Source organism: Lacerta agilis, chromosome 3 (genome assembly GCF_009819535.1).
Source record: "Lacerta agilis isolate rLacAgi1 chromosome 3, rLacAgi1.pri, whole genome shotgun sequence".
NCBI classification, from domain to species: Eukaryota; Metazoa; Chordata; class Lepidosauria; order Squamata; family Lacertidae; genus Lacerta; species Lacerta agilis.
The window spans coordinates 10,600,822-10,627,995 of record NC_046314.1 but is presented as its reverse complement, the minus strand read 5'-3'; the positions used below and the strand labels follow the sequence as shown (position 1 = coordinate 10,627,995).

The 27,174-nt window shown below is 45.9% G+C and overlaps 1 protein-coding gene across 3 annotated transcripts in view; it reads left to right on the top strand.

The window, feature by feature from the left end:
• Positions 1-15,650, top strand: part of FERMT1 (fermitin family member 1) — a 35,695-nt gene extending 20,045 nt beyond the window's left edge. For 2 of the 3 annotated variants that reach the window (XM_033142837.1, XM_033142839.1), the window contains 6 exons: positions 2,518-2,642; positions 5,636-5,742; positions 7,132-7,356; positions 10,098-10,222; positions 13,914-14,055; positions 15,413-15,586. In XM_033142837.1, the coding sequence (XP_032998728.1) occupies positions 2,518-2,642; positions 5,636-5,742; positions 7,132-7,356; positions 10,098-10,222; positions 13,914-14,055; positions 15,413-15,586 (898 nt within the window). Of the gene's footprint in view, positions 1-2,517; positions 2,643-5,635; positions 5,743-7,131; positions 7,357-10,097; positions 10,223-13,913; positions 14,056-15,412 lie in introns of all 3 variants that reach the window. The other variant, XM_033142838.1, reaches the window with a different exon arrangement.
• The last annotated feature ends 11,524 nt before the right edge of the window (positions 15,651-27,174 follow it).

Genomic DNA, 27,174 nt, shown 5'->3' with positions numbered 1-27,174 from the left:
ATTTAACATTCCCACTGAGATGCAGAGTGTACCAATGTAACACTATAATGTGATGAATTCCATTAGCCACCTTCGTAAAATAGCTTTCTTTAATCTTTTTTTCTTTTAAGGATTGTGCTGCGAACTGGAATGGCTACATGGTTGGACAAGGTTGCCTTGTTGCACTTTAGGCCTTTCACAGTCTAACCTTGTGTACAGCAGAGACTTATGTATTCTCACGCAGAAGTACAGTGGTGCCCCGCTAGACGAAAATAATTCGTCCCGCGAAAATTTTCGTCTAGCGGGGTTTTCGTCTTGCGGAGCGGCAATGGGAGCCGCGCTCCGCAAAACGAAAAAAAAAAAAAAAGACGAAATTTTTTCGTCTTGCGAGGCAGCCCCATAGACTTTTTCGTCTAGCGGGGCAGCCTCCCGCTAGACGAATGCTTTCGTCTAGCGAGTTTTTCGTCTAGCGAAGCATTCGTCTAGCGGGGTACCACTGTACTATGTCTTAGTGAGTTAAATGGGACTAAGTCCCTAATAAGTGGGACGTGGGTGGCGCTGTGGTCTAAACCACTTAGCCTCTTCGGCTTGCTGATCAGAAGGTTGGCGGTTCGAATCCCCGTGACAGGGTGAGCTCCCGTTGCTCTGTCCCAACTTCTGCCAACCTAGCAGTTCGAAAGCACACCAGTGGAAGTAGATAAATAGGTACCGCTGTGGTGGGAAGGTAAACGGCATTTCCCTGTGCTTTGGCACTCGCCACGGTGTTCCGTGCGCCAGTAGCAGTTTAGTTATGCTGACCACATGACCCGGAAAGCTGTCTGTGGACAAACGCCAGCTCCCTCTGCCTGAAAGCGAGATGAGCACCGCAACCCCATTGTCGCCTTTGACTGGACTTAACCATCCAGGGGGCCTTTACCTTTTTACCTTTTACCTAATAAGTGTGGTTAATCTGCAGGGCACCTCCTCCGTTGTGTCTCAAGACTGTTAGGAAGACTGGAAGGCCGCTCCCTTCCCCCAAGTCACACCCTTGACCCATCTATCTCAGAAAACACCTACACTGACTGTCCACAGCTTTCCAGAATTTCCAGACCAGGGACTCTTCTTGCACCACCAGGAGGTGCCAAGAATTGAACATGGAACCTTCTGCACAGAGAGCAGATATTGTGCCACTGAACCCACACCACATCTTGCAAATTGCAGACTGGGTTTTTCCTTCCTTATCATGCCAGCAACATATTTTTTCTCTTTCTCTTCCTGCCTCATTTTTACATGGGCATTTCTTTTGCGCTTAACATCTGTCAAGATCAATAGGCTTAAGAAACACTAAGGCTGGCTTCTCGGTGACTTTTTAGTTAGTCTTAAAAATAGAATTAATACCACTGTTGCTATTTTGGATTCCCCCCACCCCATCCTCTTAGTAGACCAACACAGCTGCCAGCAACTTTTGCCTGCATGCTTCTAAGTACAGTCGTACCTTGGAAATCTAGCGGAATCCGTTCCGGAAGTCTGTTCAACTTCCAAAACGTTCGAAAACCAAAGCGCGGCTTCTGATTGGCTGCAGGAAGTTCCTGCAGCCAATCGGAAGCCGTGGAAGCCCCGTCGGACGTTCAGCTTCCAAAAATAGTTCGCAAAGCGGAACACTCACTTCTGGGTTTGTGGCTTTCGGGAGTCAAAATGTCCGAGAACTAAGCTGTTCGAAAACCAAGGTACGCCTGTATATTGTTAAATGAGCATGAATTTCAGGTAGGAGCAGCTACTTGTGTCACTATCAGTTGTGTGTGTTGACAATCAAATTGAACATTCCAGTGACTGAGATAAAGCTCAGCTATTTGCACTGGAAAGTCGCTAGCATTTTTCCTCCCTTGAAGTGACTGATTCCAAACGTTTAATTCTATGGAAAACATAAGATAAGAGATTGCCTGTAGCTTTGAACTCTTATTAAGAGTGTTTAGTTTTGCTAATCGGTGGTGCCATTTCCCCCAGAAATGAAGCGGTGTGCTTCAAAGGGAATTTGATTATTTTTGAAACCTCTAATAAAAGATCGTTTCAATTCATATGCAAGTGACAAAGGGCAGGAGCTGTGCTTTCAAGATTAAATGCCAGTTTTCAGCATCATCCTGAGGACTAGTGTTAGCTCCCTCAAAGGCAGCAGTGCTATGGGGACTTCAAAGAAGTGTGACTATCCCAAGGTCACCCAGCAGCTGCATGTGGAGGAGCAGAGACGCGAACCCGGTTCCCCAGATTACAAGTCTACCGCTCTTAACCACTACACCACACTGGCTCTCAGCTAAAGCATCCATGACAGATGGATATCCAAACTCTGCTTTTAAAAAACCTCAAATGAAAGAGAGTGCACTGCCTCTCATGGGAGTCTGTTCCACCCTCAAGCAGCTCTTACTGTCCGAAAGTTCATCCTGATATTTAATCGGAATCTCCTTTCTTGTAACTTGAAGCCGTCGGTTTAGGTTCCTAACCTCTGGAGCAGGGGAGAACAATCTTGCTCCACCCCCTCCATACAGATCGTTTGTTAATTTGCAGGTCCAAAAAGCTGGCGCTGAAAACCTTCAAGCAATATTGGTTTGTCTTCAAGGACACGTCCGTCTCTTACTTTAAAAATAAGGATGCTGAACATGGAGAACCCATTGAGAAGCTGAACCTAAGAGGTACAGAGTGCTATTTTTCAGACCACCTTTACGAAATGCCGCTCCTGGTTGACTGCCTACTGGGGAATTTCTAGCACGATGCCGTGCTCCCCATTGCTCTTCACTTATGGTGCATATGTGCTCAAGCACCGTGTAATCTACTTTTAAAAAATCATTTTTTATTTGTTTTTCAAATACAAAGTTATAAACAAAGAATTAAAAAGTATATTCATATAAATAGATTCCTCCGAATCTCAGGGCTTCCCCCCATCCCCTCCGTGGGGTCCCATTTTGAACATTTAATACAGTGGTGCCTCGCAAGGCGAAATTAATTCGTTCCGCAAGACTTTTTGTCTTGCGCAGATTTCGTCTTGCGAGGCACCGTTTCCCATAGGAACGCATTAAAATTTAATTAATGCGTTCCTATGGGGGGGAAAGTCCGGGGGCAAAAAAAAAAAAAGTTCGCCCGCTGCAGCTTTAAAACGGGCGGCGCGGCTCCGGTCGGAAGGGGTGCCGGCCGATCACGTCGACCCAAGATGGCGGGCGCGATCGGCCGGAGCCGCGCCATGCCACGTTTTAGGCTGCAGCTAGCGAACAGCAGCGCTGCTGTTCACTCGCTGCAGCTTTAAAACGCGGTGCGGCGCGGCTCCAGCCGGCTTACAGTGGTACTGCGCAAGACGAATTCGTCTGGCGAAGCACGGCCATAGACGAATTCGTCTCACGAGTCAACCCAAAAATCGCGAAACCCTTTCGTTTTGCGAGTTTTTCGTTGTGTGAGGCATTCGTCTTGCGGGGTACCACTGTACTGTACAGTGGTACCTCTGGTTATGAACTTAATTCATTCCGGAGGTCCGTTCTTAACCTGAGGTACCCCTTTGGCTAATGGGGCCTCCTGCTGCCACCACTCCACCAGAGCACAATTTCTGTTCTCATCCTGAGGTAAAGTTCTTAACCTGAGGTACTACTTCTGGGTTAGCGGAGTCTGTAACGCAAAGTGTTTGTAACCCGAGGTGTTTGTAACCCGAGGTACCGCTGTCTGTTCTTTCATACTTCGATTTTAATATCAAAGTATATTATCCATGGTAATTGTTAAACTACAAGTGAGATCAAAACCCAGCTAATGTTTCCATCTGCTTGAAATGGTCTCCTAAATAACTTACAATTTTTTTTTTGTTCTTTTATGAAGTTTTTGTCCCCTTTGTTTCTGAGCTTTCCAGTTGGTTTTGCCTTCTTGTCATAGTCCCTCAGTTTGGTTTGCCACTCCTCTCTGGTAGGGACTTTGTCTTCTTTCCATCTCTGGGCTAGTAACATCCGGGCGGTTGTTGTTCCATACATAAAAAGTCTCTTCTGTTCCTTTCGAATATCAGTACCTGTAATCCCTAATAGAAAAGCTTCTGGTTTCTTAACAAAAGTTATTTTAAACGTTTTCTTCATTTCACTGTATATCATCTCCCAGAAAGCTTTTATTACCTTACAAGTCCACCACATATGATAAAAGGTACCTTCTTTTTCTTTATATTTCCAACAAGAATTTGTAGTCTGCTTTGTGGCCCCACTCGGACATGAGTTGGCCATAAACCAGGGTTAGGAAAATTAGCCTGTGCGGGAACTACGTGCTGCTGGATGCAGCTCCTCCCTTCCTAAACCAGTTTAACAAACGGCGGAGCGGCTACCTAGGTGTTACGTGAAAAGAAAGTCTTGTGTCTTGCTTTCCCCCAAGCAACCCGCAAGCAGGGAGCCAAGAGCAAACTGTGGCTTCCACATTTAATGCTAGGACGGCTGCTCCGTACTATGTTTCTCCACTCTAGGAAGGGAGGAGAAAGCAAGGAGGGCGCCAAACTGTGTACTATTTGTGTGGTTTATTGTGTGCAAACAAAGCCCAGTGTTTCGATTGAATTTGCTGTTTTCCGAATCACTGCTTCTGCTTTAGCATGGGCTAGGATTTTGATGCTTATGATGACTACGTTGTCCATCAGCACTATGACTCCAGAGCTGGGTTTCCCAAATTGGGTCTCCAGCTGTTTTTGGACTACAAATCCCATCATCCCTGACGACTGGTCCTGCTAGCTAGGGGTGATGGGAGTTGTAGTCCAGCAACAGATGGCGATGCAAGTTGGGGAGGCACTGATTTAGAGCGTTACTTTTGGCCTTAAATTTCACTTAACTTCTATGCCAGGCATCCCCAACCTTCAGCCTTCCAGATGTTTTAGACTACAATTCCCATCATCCCTGACCACTGGTCCTGTTAGCTAGGGATCATGGGAGTTGTAGGCCAAAACATCTGGAGGGCCGCAGGTTGGGAATGCCTGTTTTATGCTCCAATATTAATAACATGTCTTGCCACACCTAACACGTGGAGGGAGTTAAGGAAATTAATTCTAGTATTTCCTAAACCAGCTATTTTTTTGGAGCGAATGGTGGTCCCTGTAGCTGAATTGCCCAGGGGCCAAAAGAGGATCATGCTTTTTATTTTACAAAGAGAAAAGGGGGTGTTGAAAGGACCCCGCTCAGCAGCTGATCAGCAAGAGATCGGGAGAGAGATAAGAGTCCCCGGCTCCCTTTCAGCCCCGCCCTCTTTTGTTGAATGTGCTGCAGAGAGAGGTTGTTTGTTTCCCCAGGACATGTGACTGGCTGATTAGATTATCGGTCTGGAAACTGTAGAAAAGGCTCCCTTTCCTTTAGAAGCTGCAGAAATGTGAGTTGAACCCCATAAAAACAGAGCTTTTCCTCTTTGCTTTTCCCCCTTTGCAAAAAAAGCTGCAAAACTTTTAGCTGATCCTCAAAAAAACAGGGCTTTTAGAGGAGGAAAACCAGAAAAATAATTTTTTTCTTGTTTCCTCCTCTTAAAACGAGGTGCGCCCTATGGTCCGGTGTACCCTATGGAGCGAAAAATACGGTATATGCTTTTTTTTTAATCCTCTTCTGGTTTCCAAGTTTTTCCTACCATAGCTCACCCTTAAAAGTAGGCAAAGCATGACTTAACTTCTGACTTTTCGTGCCTTCTGTCTTACCAGGATGTGAGATTGTTCCGGACGTGAGTGTGTCGGGCAGAAAATACGGGATTAAGTTACTCATCCCTGTAGCTGACGGAATGAATGAAGTGCACCTGAGATGTGATAATGTGAGTAGCGGAAAAAGGGTTAGCCCAAATTCTGTAGGAGAGTTTAAGGTCCCTTGTGTGCATGGCAGCGCAATGCTTAGGAAGTCTCTTGAGATGCCCAGGTGCCTGGCTGGCATTGCAAAGCACAGGGAACAACTGCCGGGCCTAAATATTGCACAGAAATGGGGTTTGTGCAGGGAACAAATTAACAATGCAGTAGGCTGCAGATTGGCTTCCACATGTCGGGAGTGGTTCACCTGGTGGGGGTCAGAGCTCAAGCAATAGCTTCCTAGCTAGATACACATAGCCCTGTCCTCATGCCGAACTTCTCCGTTAAGCAACAGCTTGCTGGAAAGGCTATTGCTGTTGCTGGGAGGCTGTTGCCCCCCCCCCCCTGGGTGAACTCCTGTTAGCCTTGGATTTATGTTCCTTTACAATGCAGACCAGCCTGTGAGTGGGGAGATTTATGGGGAGGCCAGTGTAAACAAGGGAGTTAGCACAGTGTCTGGGTGAAATCTGTCTTTCAGATAAGATCTGGAGTTCCCAAACCTCTCGGCAATAACCTCAACCTTGTCCGTTTGAAATACCCTGCATTCTCCAGACTTGGGAGTGTTGTTCAACCTTTGTCCTATAAGAGCCTCCTAAGCGAAGAAGAAAACTGTTTAAGCTTCACAGGAGCTTTGGGGGAAGAGCTATAGCACCAGGCAAGGAAGACGTCCCAGATTTAATCTCTCCTGTAAATCCAGAACTGTCCCTGGAAAATAGGGACACCTGGAGGGTCTGCACCTAGCCTCTTGCCCACACGTCATCGCCACCACTCTGAACCCCATATGTTGCATTGCTGGATAGGTAACCAGTAATTCCTCGTAAGAATAGCCTGCTGGACCAGGCCAATGGCCCATCCAGTCCAGCATCCTCTCACAATGGCCAGCTAAATGCGTGTGGGAAACCAGCACGCAGGATCCAAGCACACCTTTCCTTTCTGTAGCTTCCAGCAGCTGATATCTCCCATCTCTACCAAGCACAGCTACATCAGCGATGCCAAGTATCTTTTGGAAGTTTACAAGGGGTAAAGGTAGCAGCTGTTTTTCGGAGACGGAAAGCCTCTGGACCTGAGTGTCGCCATCATGCCTGGTAGCCATTGTTCACTGATCCTCCTTGAATTAGTCTAGTCCTCTTGCAAAGCCACCCAGAACTCATTCAAGTGAAGTCTAGGCTGTACCGTGTTGCTTTCGGATTAGGGGCCTGTGTCTAAACCTAACCAAAAAGGGGGGGGGGGAGGCGACATGGGGCCCTCCACCATCCCTTACCAAGCGACTGCAAGGTGGGGGAGAAGCAAGCAAACGACGGTGCAAGGTTTCTTTGCAGGAGTTTCTTCTTCATGGACTCCGCTGGCTGTGTTCTTTGCAGGAAAACCAGTATGCCAGGTGGATGGCTGCTTGCGTTTTGGCTTCCAAAGGGAAAACGATGGCCGACAGCTCCTACCAGCCGGAGGTCCACAACATCTTGTCTTTCTTAAAAATGAAAAGCAGAACTGCTGCTCCTTCCCAGGACGTTTCTGACATGGAAAGCATGGATATGAAGCCAGAATGCTTTATCTCGCCTCGATATGCAAAGAAGTACAAGTCGAAGCAGGTAACGGGGGGTGGGGTGAGGGGTTGGCAGAAGGAAATAACAGCAGGATCTAGTGTAGATTTTCCTTGTCAAGCTCACTCAAGCCTGATACAAATGATTCTTGCTTAACAAAGCCAAAAGCATGTATTTTTCTTCAGCGAGATCTTAAACCGGGGCGAGAGTCGGAAGCATGACACCCGTGGGTGCAGTGACCGTTTGAGGTCTTCCTCTGAACCTATGAAGCTTTTGAAGATCACAAACACACACACTCACACACACACAACACACACACTTCCCTGTTGGTCATAAAGTGGTGGGTGTGATTTCCCTTTTCTCCTTTGAAAAGCGCATCAAGATGAAGTTGGAAGAGTGATACCCTTTCCGATTTCCTCTTTCAGTTCTATATGCTTTTCAGGGCTCAGATTAATTGTACTGGATCTAACCTTTATCCAGATCCCTTGGAAGGCAAATTGTGTGCACGTATATGCACTTTTGGTCTTTCAGAAAACCTGATCTGAGGGATAAGAAGCGACTGGAGGTGGGTCAGAGTCCCAAATCCAAACATGCCCACAAACTTAAAAAGGTTGGTCACAATGTTTAAAATTGCCTTCCGAAAAAGACCAGAGTCCTTTCTGTTGGGGATAGTTCAGAGGATTTCAAGTGTCAGAAAAGGTTATTTAATGTATGCAACAACTGCGGCCCATTTTTCGATAGCCCCAAAATTGAAAATGAACGAGGTCCCAACCAAAGAAGATTGGCAACTTAGGTTGACAGAACATGCACAACCTGCAGACTTAACATATAGAATAAGGGAACAAGAAGAACGCACGTTTAAAGAAGACTGGGAAACGTTTATTGAATATATGGAAAATAATTGTGTACAGCTGAAAACACTGGCAGTATTAAGACAAATTCAACAGTGTAAATAAGTTTTGATGGATGTAATAAGGGAAAACAGATTGGTATAGTTTTTGTAAAATATGCAGGGTCATAAGATATGTAAAATGAACCATAGAAAGAGAAGAAGGGAAGTCATTGATATCTTAAGTAGGTAAAAGGTTTATCTGAAATTGTAAAACAGAAAATTTTAATAAAAATCATATTTATAAATAAATAAAAAGGTTGGTCACCCCCCTGAACTATGAGATCTGCTCATAATAACCAAAGACCCAGCATGATCCAACAGATATAGAGCATTGAGCTTAAAATTTGTGAGTTTGCAATCAACTTTCTCACATTCTCACTGTATTGACCCTGTGTAAATCATTGCTGGTTCCCAGTTTTCCTTCAGCAGAATGGGTATAAGAGTAGAGTAGGGCTGGGCAAAATTGCAAGCATTTCTGTAAGGCCTCAGGTTCCATCCCCTGTGCCTGAGACGGCCTGATCCAGTACAAGGCATCCTCAGCTACCCAGATCCTGTGTACTTAACTGGCCTCAAGAAATATTATGGACAGAAAGATCCTCGAAGCATTAAGGACACTTGAGAAACAATCCTTAATAGCAGCGTTGTTCCTAACAGAGAAAGATTAAAATGCAGATTGTTCAAAACTTCCCAACCCCAACCTGCCTTCCCTCTAACGTTTATTGCTTTTAAAAATTTGCTTGGTCCATTGTTGCATTGTGTCATGGGCGTACGCAGGGGGGGCAGCTGCCCCCCCCAGCAGCAAAAAAAAATTAAATGGTTATCGGCAGCCTAAAAGGAAAAAAAAGCTCAAAACTGGTCTTTCTCCCCCTCCCAAAATCTCAATAACAATTGAGCTCTTCCGCTCTTGCCAAGGCAGTTGGCCACTGTGTGTGTGTGTGTGTGTGTGTGTGTTGCGCCGGCTGTTTCCCCCTCCCTCATGCTGACAAAGAGCTGGCGTGCCTATCAGAGACCGGATCCTAGCCTGCACCCTGCTTGGTCAAATGGGGATGCAGGCTGAGACTTGGGCAGTGTCAGGGGGCGAATTCATCGTTGCAAGGGAGCTTGGCAAACTGAGTTCCCTTGCATGGTGAGTAGTTCCTTTGCGAGAACTGAGGATCCCGAGAAACTGAGTTTTTCAGCCATTTGGAGCTTTCTGTTTCTTTTTTGGGGGGGAAGTTTTTCTGTTTTTTGAAGCTGTTTTTGTTTTTGAACCTGAACGACCATGGCTTGCCCCCCCCCATAGTTTTGATCCTGGGTACGCCCCTGCATTGTGTGTTAAAGTTTCACTTCTAACAACCCTAGCTGGTCATTTCCTCATTTGCAAAATGGGGGGAGGGGGGTAATCGGAGAGGCTGAGGAACAGCCAATTGCCCACGCCACACAATGAGGCTATGAGAGAAATGGGAGGTGTATGGGCAAAGAAGTCAATTTTGAATTCCATTAAGATTGCCGTATTGTGTATTGCGCCAGACAGCCCTGTAGCAAACCACAGTCACCAAGTCCTCTTGGCCATCAAATACCATTCATAGCTTGAGTTCCCTACTCACGCCCTGTCCCAGTGATAAAGAAAACAAAAGCTATGGGAAATCAGAGTCGCCGTGTAGCCGTTTAAGGCCTCTTGTCCCTGTGTTTAGGGGATATCAGATTCTGGGGATAAGGGGAACCAGGTAAGAAGGCCCCCCTGAAATGAATGAGCTGTCCCCAGTTTGCACCCCTTTGCCTTCCTTCCTTAGGGGAGTAGCAGGGATGGCTGCTCTCTGACCACATGCATAACCATCTTCCTAATGCTGTTCTTTCTCACACACACACACCCTGCATCTGCCAATCAAAACCTCTGTCCCCCTCCTTGTTTTCGCAGCTAGCTACTCGCATTTTGGAGGCGCACCAAAATATCGCCCACATGTCTCTGGTGGAAGCCAAGCTGAGGTTTGTCCAGGCGTGGCAGTCGCTCCCCGAGTTTGGCTTATCGTACTACATTGTGAGGTAAGGGCCATGTTGCGCTGCCCCGACCTTTTAATGGCGGGCGACTCTCTGGACTCTTCCGCTTCCTTCGTTTCGACTGAATGCCAAGTGAGTTGGCAATTAGATCAGGCAGAGGTGACATTTAACAGAAGCTGTGGCAGCTGCAGCACGATTTCTCGTGGCCCGACAGTGTTCTTCAAGATGTATCAGTTTTTCTCCCAGGTGTTGTTCAGTCGTTCAGTCGTGTCCGACTCTTCGTGACCCCATGGACCAGAGCACGCCAGGCACCCCTATCCTCCACTGCCTCCCGCAGTTTGGCCAAACTCATGTTAGTAGCTTCGAGAACACTGTCCAACCATCTCATCCTTAAAAGGTGAAACTAATATATGCGATAGACTCATGACATGCAAAGCGAGATATGTCAAGCCTTAATTTGTTATAACTGTGATGATTATGGCATACAGCTGATGAGAGTCCCAAATTAACAATTTCAACTTTGGGGTTTTCATCAGCTGTATGGCGATCATCACAATTACAACAAATAAAGGCTTGACATATCTCGCTTTGCATGTCATGAGTCTATCTCATATATTAAACTCCAGTAGCTAATGAAAACAATTGCATACATAAATGGACTTTTCCACGATATTCTAATTTTTCGAGTTTCACCTGCACATACATGAATATGTTTTTTCTAGGGTTGTTGGCCCACGTTGCTAGAGCTCTCGACTGGAATGCATCTGGGTCTCAGCTGTAGGGCTGTGGAGAAGATGTGAACTTTACAATTTTGTATTTTGCATGGGGGTTACGTTCCTTTTTTGCACCCGGCCCTTGGCTGGCAAATGAGTGAAGTCACAGAGGGAGGCTCTCCTTGTGTCTCTACTACCTCCCTATGGCTCCACATGCTAGCAGCCAGAGGAGGGGCAGCCAGAAAGAGAGAGAAAGGCAGAAGAAAAAGGCTGAATTCAAGCAGCTGTTGAATTCATGCAAGTAAAAATCCTGAGCCACTGGGAAATTGTTTAGGTGTCTCCTGCTTGCAGTTAGGACGTGGGTAGCGCTGTGGGTTAAACCACAGAGCCTAGGACTTGCCGATCAGAAGGTCAGCGGTTCGAATCCCCATGACGGGGTGAGCTCCCGTTGCTCGCTCCCTGCTTCTGCCAACCTAGCAGTTTGAAAGCACATCAGAGTGCAAGTAGATAAATAGGTACCTCTCCGGCGGGAAGGTAAACGCCGTTTCCATGCGCTGCTCTGGTTCGCCAGAAGTGGCTTTGTCATGCTGGCCACATGACCCGGAAGCTGTCTGCGGACAAACACCGGCTCCCTCGGCCTATAGGGCGAGATGAGCGCCGCAACCCCAGAGTTGTCCGCGACTGGACCTAACGGTCAGGGGACCCTTTACCTTTGTTTGCAATTAAGAGGTTGCTGTTTCACACTGACCTGGCTGTCGCATATTTTCCCCCTCTCCACCCTTAGCTGACTCCCATCATAGAATTCCTGACTATGGGCCTCGAATTCTGGCGTTTGCTTTGGGCCTATGCTCCAAAACGAGTTAGCAGTAACTGAGGGTGAGCCCTGTTTGGGCAGAGAGCACCACCAACATTTTTCAAATTCAGAGCGCATGAGATCAGGTAACCTGGCCAGAGGCCCAGTTCTCTTTCTGTTGTCATGTGCTCTTAACCAGGAAAAAAAAATACCTGCACCATAATGAGCAGTTATTACTCAACCATGAACGCCCACAAGGCTGAATCTGCTTCCTTTACCACCGTGCCCTTTTGAAAACTGTTGCTGGTATGTGAGGGAGCTTCAGGTCTTTAAATACTGCGTGCTCCCCCCCTTGGGTCCTGTGTACACATCTTTTCTGGCTTTAACATTTAACTCTCAAATACTAGTGCAGATTTCAACCACAACAGGCTGTCTTCCTGCAAAAAAGAAAAAAGCTACATTTCCCAGTCATTACAAGGCCGTTACATTTTGCCCTGCTACTACTAAATCAGGGTTTGGGCCAAAATATTTTTTATTCACAATAAGATTTTTTTTAAAAACACACACACACACACACACGGAAAAGCCTTCGGAAAGTTTAATGCTTAGCGATAACTATTTTCATAACATAGTTTCCCATTGCATTTCTGTGCTTGGCCTGTAGAGGGAAGCGCAATCCCATCGTAAACATTGATATTCTCATTTCATCCCTCTTTACATTAGTTACTGACTTAGGGTATCTTGACAGAACAAGTTTGTCTTGAGACAATACCAATTTCCAGTTATTGTTTGGCGGAATTTTCTTCTTATGGGGTTTGGGTTTATCTGCAGATAAGACGTAGGCCCAAGGATTCTTGAATCAGGGGATCTTGCTTGACATTTGGTGTGTATAGGTACACTTTGGGAGTCCAGAGATTCCAATGCACGATCTGAGCAAGGGATTAGGGTATTCTTTTGCTTAGATAGCTTGTGAGGCTCCTTGACTGGAGGTATCGCCGAGTTCCCTCTGTTTGAGGGACTCTCAAGAAGTTTAAATAGCTTTTTGAAATTCATTTTTTTATATTTCATTGCCTTGGCATCTTTAACATTTTTGCTCTTCATTACATTGGTGAATCTCCTTTTGTGAGCTTTAGCTTTAGCCCTATAGCTTCTCTTTGTCTTCTTTAATAATTTATTTTTTACGAAAGAGGGGTTACTATTGCTTGCGGGTTCTGTGGTCTCACTGCCATGTTTTCCCCAAAAGGTTTTACAAGCGGCTGTCACGGTGGTCAAAATTTTAGTACAAATGGCAAGAAAGGATTTTTATGAGTTCAATGTCCTCTGTTAAAAGCACAAGCCACTTTATAATTGAAAGATCCTCTTCATTCGTCTCGGTGGCTTGAGAATTAGGATCATTAGTTGTTTTAGCATTTCCAGAGGACAGTTCTGCAATTGGCTTTAACATTAGTTCCTCGATTATTTGGGCTTGGAGTAACTCGTGGGGTGTTCGGGATTTAGGACTCAGTTTCTGAGGTGACTCAGAACGCTTACTTTTGTCCCCTTGGTGTAACTTCCCTCAGCACAATCCTCTCTCTGCACAGCAGGTCCTTCATTGTGGATGTTAGGAGGCTCGGCGAGGGAGGGGATAGAGTCTGGGTCCCGCCGTTTCTTAGTCACCCCCACTTTGCCCTTGCTCCGATAGCAACGAGTAATTTTTGTTTGCACTTTCTTAGGAGTAGGTCTTTTTGTGCAAGATCCCGAATCTTTCAGTGGAGGCCTTGGAAGTTTTACAGCCACTCCAAGTCGACACCATTATTTTGCTTAAAGTTTTTTTTTTAAAAAAAGTCACACTGCCATTCATTAGCTGAGATAATAATGGCAGGGAGTACAGTCAGGCAGAGATAAAGATGAAAGGATGGTTAGGGTGAAGGCGGCCGCAAAATATGAGGCTTCCTTCTTCAGTTAACGCTGAAGGCCCCGACACTCCCCTGGCTCGTATCCAAGTGAAAATCAACAGTTTATAGCAACTTCCTTGGAGCTTAATTCCTTTGAAATATTTAGGATAAAACCGGATGGTTTAAGCTAAAAATTAAGCTAAAAAAGTTAAAAGATAAAACGATATAAAATAGTAAAAATCAAGGAAAAACAAACCAAGGAGGTACGGCAATCAGAGAGAGATGTTACTCCCTCCCCTCCCGGAAGTCGAGGGGAGCAATTACCGGTAATTGACTGGGTTTCCCCCCCTCCTTAGATTTAAAGGAAGCAAGAAGGATGACCTCTTGGGCGTTTCTTACAACAGGCTGATAAGGATAGATACAGCCACCGGGGACCCAATTACGACATGGAGATTCTCAAATATGAAACAGTGGAATGTGAACTGGGAGATACGGCAGGTAAAGTTGCCTCTCACACTGCGATTAAGCTTTTCCGCAAATAAACCTGGCAAACTGCCCTTTTGTGATGTACTTGAAATTGCAGAATAATATACATAGAAACCCTTATATGAATGCGGGGAGGACGACCCCCCGTGGCCCTACAGCGGCTATTGGACTACAACTCCCATAATCCCTTATTGTTGGCCATGTCAGCCGGGGCTGATGGGTATTGTAGTCCAATAGTATCTGGGGGGCCGCAGGTTCCCTATCTCTGCATTAATGTGTTTCCTAATATGCATCACAGAAATATACTTTATTATATTGGGTGGTTTTTCATCACATTGGGCTGTTTTATTCACTACGGTTTTTATTTAAGGCTTTGGACTTCACGATCTCCACCATGATATAAAATATCGCTGTGGAGTTTCTTTCTTTAACGGTCATTTGAAGGAAAACTGGGAGTGTGGGAGACATAAATGTGATGAATGCAAGGGGATAGAGCATGGCGTAAACTCAGCTGGGAGTCACAAAAAAGATAATCTCTGAAATATGTTCATAGTTTCAGGGCAAAGAAGCAAACATGCTTCGCAGAATGCATAATTCACTTAACAGAATTTGCTACTGCAAGAAGCGTTGATAGACACAAGCTGTCAAGGGGACCGAGGCAAATTCACGAGGGAAAAGTCTGTCACAGTCTTTCAGCAGTTGTGGCTAAACAGAACCTCCAAGTGCAGAGGCAGTCTAGCCTCCTAATACCAGTGACTGGTGGGAAAGGTTGGGCCTTTGGGCCCTGCCTACAGGCTGTGTAGGGACCCAGGTGGCGCTGTGGGTTAAACCACAGAGTCTAGGGCTTGCTGATCAGAAGGTCGGCGGTTCGAATCCCTGCCACGGGGTGAGCTCCCGTTGCTCGGTCCCAGCTCCTGCCCACCTAGCAGTTCGAAAGCACGTCATAGTGCAAGTAGATAAATAGGGACCGCTCCAGCGGGAAGGTAAACGGCGTTTCCGTGCGCTGCTCTGGTTCGCCAGAAGTGGCTTTGTCATGCTGGCCACATGACCCGGAAGCTGTCTGCGGACAAACGCCGGCTCCCTCGGCCTATAGAGCGAGATGAGCGCCGCAACCCCAGAGTCGGACACGACTGGACCTGATGGTCAGGGGTCCCTTTACCATTATCTTTACAGGCTGTGTGGAGGCATTGGATAAAAGATGCATGGTTAAATGGGCCGTTGGTCTGATCCAAACAAGCTCTTCTGATGCTCTTACGTTTCAGGAACCAGTGTGCTGGAACTAAGCCTGGGTGATACATCAACACACACACACACACACACACACACACACACACACATATATATATACCTCTTTGCATTTCCCCTTCAGGTTGCCATTGAGTTTGACCAGAACGTGTCCATTGCTTTCGCTTGCCTGAGCGCAGACTGCAAGGTGGTGCACGAATACATTGGAGGTTACATCTTCCTGTCGACCCGTTCCAAAGACCAGAACGAAACACTGGACGAGGACTTGTTCCACAAGTTAACTGGAGGATGGGAATGAGGAGAAGCAAGAAGCCTATCGACAACTCCAAAATGAGAGTGCCTCTTCTAGGTTCGTCTTGGTTTTGAACCTGAAAAGTTTAAAGGGATGCAGCCCAGTAACCTGTTGGGAAAGAAACAAAAGCTTACCTCAAGGGTTTACCTAAGTTGGATGTAAGTACTTGGCACAGGAGTGGCTAGAAGAAGAAGAGTTTGGATATTTTTTATCCCGCTTTATCACTACCCTAAGGAGTATCAAAGCGGCTAACATTCTCCTTTCCCTTCCTTCCCCACAACAAACACTCTGTGAGGTGAGTGGGGCTGAGAGACTAACCCAGGGGTCAGCAAACTTTTTCAGCAGGGGGCCGCTCCACTGTCCCTCCGACCTTGGGGGGGGGCGACTATATTTTGAAAAAAAAGATGAACTATGCCCCACAAACAATCCAGAGATGCATTTTAAATAAAAGGACACATTCTACTCATGTAAAAACACGCTGAATCCCGGACCGTCCGCAGGCCGCATTTAGAAGGTGATTGGGCTGCATCCGGCCCCCGGGCCTTAGTTTGGGGGCCCCTGAACTAACTCGTGTCTTGCTGAATGCTGTTCAACTCCCATTATTCCTGACCGCTGGGTGTGCTGGCAGGGTCGATGGGAGTTGTAGTCCATGTAATCAGGAAGCCCTCACGCTCCCCATCCTTGGCTTGGAGCCTACTGTGTAACAACAAACCTAGAGTCCACTGTATTGCAACCAAGTACCTGCGGCAGAGATAATGTGGAGCCTGCAATCTTCCAGGTGATACTGCAATCCAAGCCGCATCAGCCCCAGCCAGCATGGACCGGGATGATGGGAGTTGTAGTCCAAGAGTTCTCTATCCCTGATCTACAATGTGTGTAGAGCACACGGTTTTGACTTATCCGTAATCTTTATTGGCGTGTGACGCAGGGGGAGCCTGTGAAATCCAGTTAAGGCTCCAATGCGGCAAATACTTTATAGAGGACCAATCCAGTTTCCTTTTGTGCCTCCCATTCCTCACCTCCGCCCACTCCTGAACCCCTTCGGCATGGTTGTTGGCATCCATCCGTCTCGAGACACAAGGGAGTGCTCCTCCGGGGAGGAGTCAATCCGCTGGAGAACCACGGCGCCTGCTGTAGCTGCAGAGACTGGTAACTTGTAACCGCTTGCCTCCTGCGTTGTTTTTGCTGTATCAGCAGCACCAAAGTGACCTCTGGGCAGTGTGTATAGGGGACCTGGGCTGCCCAGATAACAAATCTCGGTCCAATGTCCTCGCTGATGTGGTCCAAAGGAAACCAGAGCGATACGTTTGGCACCAGTTTGGCTGCAGGAGTTGCCAGAAGGAGGCATACAAGACGACATTCAACTGTCTTAGGGACTCCTCTCCAGATTTGTGCTTAGCTTTTTTCCCCCTAAAGATGTCCCACAATGCATCAGGTATGGATTTTTCCTTGGGGTTCACTCCCAAAGACTATGAACTGTCAGACACACACAAGCTGTGAAAAGCATTCATTTGAATTCATTAATTCCAATGATTTTTTTCCTTACTCCTTAAATAAGTCAAGAAAACAAGTGCCACCAAAAGATTTAATGTTATTTTTAGGGTGTTGTTGCACCTGGGCATTTTTGTTGTTGTTGTTGTTCTCATGGAAAGGATTTGATCAGCGTCCTCCCAGTTTTTGTTGCAATTGCTCGTATTTTCATAAGCCATTAGTACCTGTTTTTTGTACAGCGCTTTTGCATTTTGTAAAGCTTTGCAACTAGTGCCTTGCTGAAGGGAAACTGCAGTTTTAATTTCATGCCATCTTCTGAAGAAATTCAACTTCCAGTTTGTTCTTAACGTTTAGCCATTTTCACATTTTATATCAAAACTGCCGGCATGTAGTAATGAACCTATTGAAACCATAATTTTTTAAGCTGTGTAATAGAGATTTTGAAATAAATACATACATTCTTGCAAAATAATAGCATCCAAGTGATGCTTCCAGGATATCTGCGAAAGCCTTTCCTTTTGTACTTATTCTATGCTGCCTTCTTTTTTAAAAATAAAAACTACTTTGAGGTTTCTACAATCAAGCGGTATATAAATTTTAGAGAACAAAAAAAAAAAATTCTAATCTTCATGTCCCTGGATGTAGCACTTTCCCAATGAGTTTGTAATTTTTCTCAAAGCAGGGGCAGGACTCGAAAAACTTGCAAAGGAATTGTATATGCAGTGAGAAAGAGGGGACAAGCTGGATCCAAAGGTTTCATCCAGAACGTACCTTTCATTCCAAAAAAAAGGCTGTTTTTCTACCTTGCAGGGGTGGCCCCTGGCGGAGGAAGCCGCTTCGCCACCCAGGGCGGCAAACCCGGGGGCACGCGGGGTCGGAGTCACTCCATAGCACGCATGTGCAACATTGCTACGCACAACCCATATGTCATTATATTTGACGCATGCGTAGCAATGCTGCGCATGCGCGCTACGGAGCGGAGGCAAGCCAGGGAGGGGCGTCAGCAGCCCAAGAGAAGCCCGCTCGGTGCTTTGCTTCATTCCTTCCCGCGCAGGCTGTGGGCGGAGGGGAGGGGCTGAACTTGGCCCGCAGCTCGCCTCCTCCCGCAGCCCAAGCAGCAAAGCGCACACCGGGCAGGTTTGCGAGCCCTTCCGCCGAGCGTGGATTTTTACCGGGCAGCCGCGGGGCTCGGCTTGGGTGTCACCGGGGGGGGGGGCGCCCAGAGTGTCACCCCCTCCAGGGTGGAACACGGGGCACCCCATCCCCATCGCCCCCCCTTCCTACGCCACTGGGGGTGGCTAACCTGTAGCACTTTAGCTGCTGTTTGTCTCCAACTCCCTTTGGCCCAGTCAACATGGGCAATTGTCGTGTTGGAGTCCAACAGGAGTTGCCAATGTCGTGCCCACGGACACAAGGGCACAGGTATCTTCCTGGTGCTTCTTGCCCTGGTGCTTTCTTCTGTTCATAGTTATTTGGATCCAATCCAGTGCCACGGGTGCTAGGTAAAAGGTAAAAGGTAAAGGACCCCTGGATGGTAAAGTGCAGTCAAAGGCAACTATGGGGTTGCAGCACTCATCTTGCTCTCAGGCCGAGGGAGCCGGCGTTTGTCCACAGACAGCTTTCCAGGTCGTGTGGCCAGCATCACTAAACCGCTTCTGGCGCAACCAAACACCATGACGGAAACCAGAGCGCACGGAAACGCCGTTTACCTTCCCGCTGCAGCCGTACCTATTTATCTACTTGTAGTGGTGTGCTTTCGAACTGCTACGTTGGCAGGAGCTGGGACAGAGCAACAGGAGCTCACTCTGTCGCGGGGGGGCTTCGAACCACAGACCCTCTGATCGGCAAGCCCAACAGGCTCAGTGGTTTAGACCACAGCGCCACCCGCGTCCTGCCAAGGGCGCTACACTGCAGGCTTTAACATACAGTCTTGTTTTCCAGAGGGCACATTCTATCGTGCTTTTCATGGTGGTGGTTTCCTTCAGTGCAAATGGGGGGGGGGAACGGGGGACTGAAACAGCATCTCCTGCTACATGAACTATATTCTATGGAGTTAATGCCAAACTAATTAAAACGTAACGGATCTTTTGGTCCTCTGTAGAAATCGCCTCGATTTTTGGTGTCAGAATGTGGGGCAGAGAAGAAAACAGCATGTTCTTTCTCTCTGAGGGATATTTTCTTTTCCTTCATTACACATTAGTTGTATGCAGGGATCTGATTCAGTCTGGGTTGAATATGACATGCTATTTTTATGGAGTGCGATATATAGATAGATAGATAGATATTCCTCAGCCTTTGTTGAATATTTCAGTTCTTATCATTCTCTATTTGCTAAAGGAGGAGCTCATCTCTGGAGCCTGGTACCATCTCGTCTTGGGACTGCTCTGGTCTGTTTATCTTCCTGTGTCAGTAAGGAATTCAGCTTTCAGTCTTCACATTCCAGCCTGGATGATTTGCAGCCAGCGTTGATTCATCCCTTTAGAGTTGGAGAGGAGAAGGAGGTTGTAGCTTTCAAGGTGCTATTATAATATACACAGTGCAACTTACTTCTATCCTGTTTCTGAAGCAAACACACATCTGTGTAGTCTACTTCCTGTATGTTTAGGACAGGGATGGGCAACCTGAGGCCCATGGGCCGGAATGCGGCCCAATCGCCTTCTCAATCCAGCCCGCGGATGGTCCGGGAATCAGCGTGTTTTTAAATGAGTAGAATGCATGCTTTTATTTAAAATACATCTCTGGGTTATTTGTGGGACATAGGAATTCGTTCATTTCCCCCCTCAAAATATAGTCTGGCCCACCACATGGTCTGAGGGACGGTGGACCAGCCCACGGCTGAAAAAGGTTGCTGACCCCTGGTTTAGGAGATCTGGGTTTATTTTTATTTATTTTTTATTAAAATTTTATAAGATTTTCCAATTAAAAGCACAAATCATTACACGGTTAAACTTTTCATGACTCCCCCCACTCCCACTGAGGGGAGCTAAATATCCAGACCCCTCTCTCACAGGAGCAACTAAAATCATTTCACGTTTAACCACATACAATATTAACATCATTGCTTAGTCCCAACCCCCCTCCTGGGTCAGGAAATCATATATCCAATCTTTTGCACTGACCTCAGATTCCCCCCCCCCCCCGCTGACTCCATAATAACATATAATTTACAGTTTTCCTTTCATCTTTTAAATCTAATTTAAACCACTTTTCTTTCCTCCTAAACATTTTTACATAAACATTTATATTCCTTGTCTAATTCTTAACATTTTCTTTTCCTCCTTACCTTTTTTGTACTTCTGTATTTTTCCTAGTTCTCGCCCTAATTTTATCCCCCCCCCCCTCCTTGCGGCCTCGAAAACTTGGAGATCTGGGTTTAAATCCCTTTGAGCGAGTCGATTTCGACCATTTTTATCCAGTAGTAAATGAGATAATGATTCCAAAACCGTGATCCTGTGTGCATTTGGAAATAATCACTCTCATTCAGTGAAGTAGTTTGCATGCTAAAATGGATGAGGGAATGCTCACCATATGCTCAGTACTTCACAGCCAGAGAACCTGGACCAGTTTTGCACTTCCCAACAGTGGTAACTAGGGCACCAAGTGGCCAATACGACTTCAGCAACTTGTTAATAGTAGCTGTGCGGTGGGATCAAAAAATGAGATATTTCTTAAGGCACTTTAGATGACGAAACCACCAGCTTATAGTGTAGCAGACGTTTTACAATAACTTTTAAAAATAAATGATAATGGGTTGTATCTAATGTAGCGCTTTGTTTGGTTAGTGTGAGGATTTCTGCTTGTGCAGTGAAATGTTCTCCCACTCTTTTCCCACTGAGTGCCTCCTAAATATGTTCCCCTAACGGTCTAAGAGGACGCGGGTGGCACTGTGGGTTAAACCACAGAGCCTAGGGCTTGCTGATCAGAAGGTTGGTGGTTCGAATCCCCGCCACAGGGTAGCTCCTGTTGCTCGGTCCCAGCTCCTGCCCACCTAGCAGTTCGAAAGCATGTCAAAGTGCAAGTAGATGAATAGGTACCACTCCGGCGGGAAGGTAAACAGCATTTCCATGCGCTGCTCTGGTTTGCCAGAAGCGGCTTAGTCATGCTGGCCACATGACCCGCCGGCTCCCTCGGCCAGTAACGCGAGATGAGCACCGCAACCCCAGAGTCGGACACCACTAGACCTAACGGTTAGGGGTCCCTTTTAACAGTCTAAGGTTACCAGATGTCCCTGTTTCCCGGGACAGTCTCCAGATTTACAGATCAGTCCCCATACAAAATACATTGAAGTTGAAAAGTGTCCCCAGATTCATTGAAAAAATTCTGGTAACCTTACCCTAACCTATCTCTGGAGCAGATGTGGGAAGGGACCAGGACACAGGCACATGCAGAATTTCCCCCCTTTAATGTGAACAGAGCTCATTTGCGTCGGAAGATGCTGATAATAGTGCTAAGCCCAATCACCAGTGAATATTTATTGTACCTTTATTTTCTCCATAAATCAAAATGGATCACTTTATTTAACTTTCAGTCTAATTTTGTTATAAGATTTGTTCTCTAAATTATGGATCAAAATTTGAAATAATAATAATAATAATAAATTTTATTTCTACCCCGCCCTTCCCAATCCAAAAACTGGGCTCCGGGTGGCTGACAACAAATATAAGACAATGATTAAAACAACTTAAAAAACAGCTAAAAAACAGCATAAAAAACAAACATCAGTGGGATCACCAGGGCTAACTGTCCCAAGTATCAGGGTCACCCCAAACGCAGGTGATTTATTGCTGTCTTCCGCCTTCCATCTTTCTTCTTTAATATCTTGGCAGTTTATGTCATTTCCTGGAGAATGAAACGTTAAGCTTGAGATGGCCATGCGCACTCTCGCTTGCTTTTTCTTTTGCGTTGTTTTTTCTGCTTTCAACCTGTGAAATCAGGAATGTGTTTCACTTACAGAAGCAGTGCAGTTAAGATCATGAGATACGAGGCAGATGTCACTAGTTCAAATCCCAGTTTAGCCATTAACGCTTTAGATAGCCCTAGGTAAACTCTGAGCTCTCAGCTTCCCTTCTCCCCGTATGCATTAGCAGGATAATAAAACCAGTCAACCTCATCAAAGCGACATCTAAGGAACTAACTGGAAAACTGCAAGAGCTTTTTGTATTGACTTCCTAATACCACAAACTGCTGGCAAATAGCCATGGCAGGGGAAAAAATGGACTGGGGGAAAAATTGAATGTAAATCAGCTAAAGACAAAACTTTTATAGAGTGTGGTGTGCTTTTATCTCGTATACAAATCAGGGACACGTATCAAAGGCTTTCCATAGATTGTGGGAAAGAGCTTAAGTAGAAATTGTAATATTACGAAGAAGCAGAACAAAATCTCCCAAGTTGCCAGTGCATATTGCATACCTAAATACCTACAGAGGAGAAATGGGTTTAAATGCATCATCACCTTCTGTTAGTATTTATATGGTGTAACTTTTTGATTTTTGTTGTTTGTTTTATTTTGGAAATAAAATAGTATTTATTTTAAGCTGACTGGATTGCCATAAGGACCTCTGGGTAGTGGTGAATGAAGCAACTTGAGCACTTGGGACGTGCATTTTATAAATATATTTTAAATCAGACAGTTGGGCATTCTGAAGCATCTAACTGCATTGACCTTCTGTCATCTCTGACAGTTTGACCAAATGTGTCTGTAATCTGAGGTATTCCTCTTTTTGACCTACTTCTGCCTGGGCTTTGTTTTTCCAGGACAGTTGCTGCGGGAGAAATTACCTTTCAGTATTCACCGGAGTTTGAACAGCATTGGGCAATACCAGATGACGCTCCTTCGCTTGAAAGGGGTTTTCTAAAAGTACACACTGATCTGTTCGTAACAAAGGAGGCAGAACCCAAAAGGGCTCCAGACAGTCCCGTTAAGAGTTTCTGTGAAGCCTGCTAGATCTCAAGGCTCCCCTGATGATGAGTGACATGTGCAAAGATAAGCCCAGCATGCATTCTCGAGGCCCTTTGAAAAGCATAGCTTTAATTGCTATGGTAGTTGTACGGTGTGCATGGTTTTCCTTGGACAATGATACCTGCTGTTTTTCACTCACTTGCTTTAAACTGAGCAGCAAACTGCTAATTTGCACAAAAATAATTAAGCCTTGACACTGGCTTGTTCTAGAAAAGTGACTCTGGGAGGGTGGCAAATTGTGATTTTGTAGTCTCTTTCTCAATGTGTCATAGCCAACCTATTTAATAGCTATATGAAACCGCTGGGAGATGCCTCCCAGGGATTTGGAGTGTGATGCCATTATTATTATTATTATTATTATTATTATTATTATTATTATTATTATTATTGGATTTTCCTAGAACTGCAAGGGTACATACAACAAACATATTTGTTCTCGGTTCATAGAGTCCTTTCTATAGGCCAGTTCCGTCTGGTGAGAGACACTGTGAGGTGGGGGGGCATTGAACTGGGGAGAGAGGTGGGGTAGAAAGGGGATAAATGGTTTTCCATTCTTTTGCTTTGTGTCGGCATCACAGGGATAGGTTCTTTATTTGTCTGTCTGTCTGTCTGTTTTGGCGGACCGAGAGCCCAGAGCATGGTTGGTTGCAATGAGTTTTGTTTGTATGTGAGAAGAAGAGGAGGAGTTTGGATTTGATATCCCACATTATCACTACCTGAAGGAGTCTCAAAGCGGCTCACATTCTCCTTTCCCTTCCTCCCCCACAACAAACACTCTGTGAGGTGAGTGGGGCTGAGAGGCCTCAAAGAAGTGTGACTAGCCCAAGGTCACCCAGCAGCTGCATGTGGAAGAGCGGAGACGCGAACCCGGTTCACCAGATTATGAGTCTACCGCTCTTAACCACTACACCACACCGGTGAGAGAGGGTGGAGGGTGGTTGGGTCAAGTTAGCCGCATCAATTGGTATGCTGTGGGGGGGGGGTTATGTTGTTGTCTTGCTGGGCTGTATGTGTAATAAAGGGGAGCCATACCAGCATTTATGGCATCTTCTTTTGTTTGTCCCTGTGCTAGTTTCAATTTGTTGATTAACTTTTCTAGTAGGGCCGTTTCCCATACAGTTTGGTAGCAGTGGCCGGTCCCTCCAGTGTTTAGTTATGACGCTCCTCGCTGCTGAGAGTAGGTGGCTTATGAGTTCTTTGTAAGGTCAGTGTGCATTGTTGTCTTGGCAGATGTTTACTAGGGCTATGTTCTAGAGTTGCTTCTCGTACTCGTTTTGTTATTTGGCAGGTTTCTTGTAGGACAGGTGTTCAAAAGTGTTGGGTTTGGGGGCATTTATGCTGCTAACAATCTGCTCTACATAGAGCCTACAAAGCGATGGAGTTCCATTGTTGCCGAGCCAATGAAAAGGCTCTGTTAAGGGTGCCCACCAACCTAATCATCTTCACAGGTGGACACCTAAGTAAGTCTTCCAACACTAAATGAACAGTAAATGGATAGGTTGGCATGAGTGCAGGTGGTTATTCAAGTATCCTGGGCCCAATCTGCTCAGGGCTTTTAATGTTACAGCTTTTAATGTTGAATCCACATTTCTTCACAACTTCACATCTTAACAGTAAGATGTAGTCTAGACCACTCCAGAACAGGGCCCTTGGGATGACTGACACTCATTGGACCCTACTAGCATTAGTTACTCAGTTGCTAAGCTAGGGTAAGCCTGTGTGTAGGGCTATGCGCATGCACACACAAATCTGGGCCTAAACTGGCACTCAACCTGCCCCAAGTCTGAATCCTGAATTTATTATTTCCTGCACTGCCTGCTGTGAATGGTAACACCACACCAAGGCTTCAGAGCAGGGTTTTGCCCAGCCAACATTATTTAATCTAGAGTGAAATCCAGCTTCCCTCATACTGTGTTGCATTGTACTCTTGAGTACTGATTTTCCATTGTTAGGCAAGAAATGGGAACAGAAAACTCACATGGCATTTTGACCCTTGAGACAGTTATACCCTATCAAAAACCATAGCTGCCTGTTATTCCAGATAACATGTTAATTCTCCCAGTTGACAATGTTGATGTCTATATATTCTAGTTATCGGTCTTCTTATTTCTTTTCGATTTCTATATACCGGCTTTAGCACACATCCCTCTCCTCATCACTTTCATAATTCCCCCAAGGACTCTCTGGACTACTCCACTTGATCAAACATGGGATGGAGTTTAATGAAACAGGATCACACTTCTTTGAAAGAATATACGTCCCTTTGGATACATTATGCACAATCAAATTTGAATGCATATACCTTATAATGAGATCCAGGGCTTTTTGATCTGCTGAAGCCCCATGCCTCATGTGGCGTATCCAGGTATCTCATCCTGAGGCCACCTCCTAGGCTGTGGCTCAAAAATACATGTCCCTCATAACACACTCAGCTACATCAAGTCATTGTTACTGACACATGTGACAGGTACTATGTTGGATTTGTTGTATTACGCTGTCATGGAAACAGGCAGCCTGAGGATGGGGGATGTAGGTGTCACCTTTATGACCAGATCATTACCTCACAAAGGGTGTGCATTTTCATGACACAGTCTCTGATGGGAGGCAGAAGAGAGATGAGATGCACAGGCCATTGGTGGTGAGCAATTCTGAGCAGGGAACTGGTTTAGGGTCTCCCACCCCCCACCCTCCTCCTCTACCTCCATTTGAAACCGTATATTCCCAAGTCCACTTCTTTTACAAAATAAATAAATGGTGGAGCTCCTTAAATAGATACAAGGTGTAGTTTGCCCTTTATACTTGCAGAGAAGTCAAAATTGCCTATTTCTAGTGGGAGAGGGAGAAGACATTGGCCTCCTTATCAGCAGTCTGGCACTCTCCATGGACCTTTCACCTTTGCAGAAAAAGAAAAAGAAAAAGCAATCCTCTCCTCTTACAATAAAGATGTTTTTCAGCCCACCAGCCTCTCCCCCCACCTCCAAGCTATGCAGGGAGTTGCTGACAGTCCATTTGTGTAGCTTGGGGAATAAATCTTGCCCACCTCCCATAAAGGGATGGAGATAGGTGTGGTGTAGTAAAAAAAAAAAAGGAACAGCCCCTTCCCTAAGAAGAAGGGGCAAACTGGCATAAGGGGCCTGACTTGGAATCAGCGGATGTGGTGAGAGAGGACAGGAACAAGGGAACAGACAGCGGTTCATGCTTGAGCTCTGAATCATCGGAATGTATAAAGCAAGTGCTGGAAAACTCGGGGAGCCTTGACACGGAGCAGAGCGATCTTCCTGAGAAGCACCTTGGCGGGTAAGTGCTTGCTGATCCTAAAAGGGCGCGAAAGGGAGACGGATTTGCTCTTGGGAGGTTGGGTGTCCCCTCCCCCCAATGAATAGGACAGAGAAACCAAGTTTTGCAATAGAGGGCAAGACGGCAAGCAGGGGTGGTTGGGTTTAGCGCTACGCCAGCATCTTCTGACGCAAATGAAGCTCCTCTTTATGTTCACATTAAAGGGGGGGAATTCTGCACGTGCCGTTTCTTCTCCCACGGCAAGGCTTCGACGGGGGGTTTCTGCGCCTCAGCTTTTAAAAGACCAGAAGACACCCCCTCTATGAGCAAACAAGTGAGAACTGAGCTCCCTGATACCTTCCAAGCGAAGAGTAAGTAAAAAAATTATGCATCTAGGTAAAAGAGGTGTGCGTTTTTCTTAGGGTTACAATGTGATAGGAAAAAACATCAGACCTGTAGGGCAATGGGTGTAGCCAGGATTTATTTTTTTGGGGGGGGGCCTTTATGGGGGGAGCAGAACCGAGTTATCTGCCGCGCAGTTGGTCAGTTAAGTATTTCTATTTATTGATTTGATTGGGGGGAGCGAGAGCTGCCGTTCCCTGCACCCCCTGGCTACGCCCATGTTTAGGGTTGCAGTGGTCTGGTGTAAGGATGCAAACTTGATGCCAGGGGACATAGCACAGAAAAGTTTGAGATACACATTGATCAATCCACACCCAAGTTGCTACATCATAGAAATTACAAGATATATTCATGCGAGTTCTACAAATTAACACGACCCCTAAAAAACTAGCTGACGAAGGTGTCCACATCAAAACAGGTTTTTGACCCGGAATCGACTCTTAACTTCGGCTCAATACATGAAAC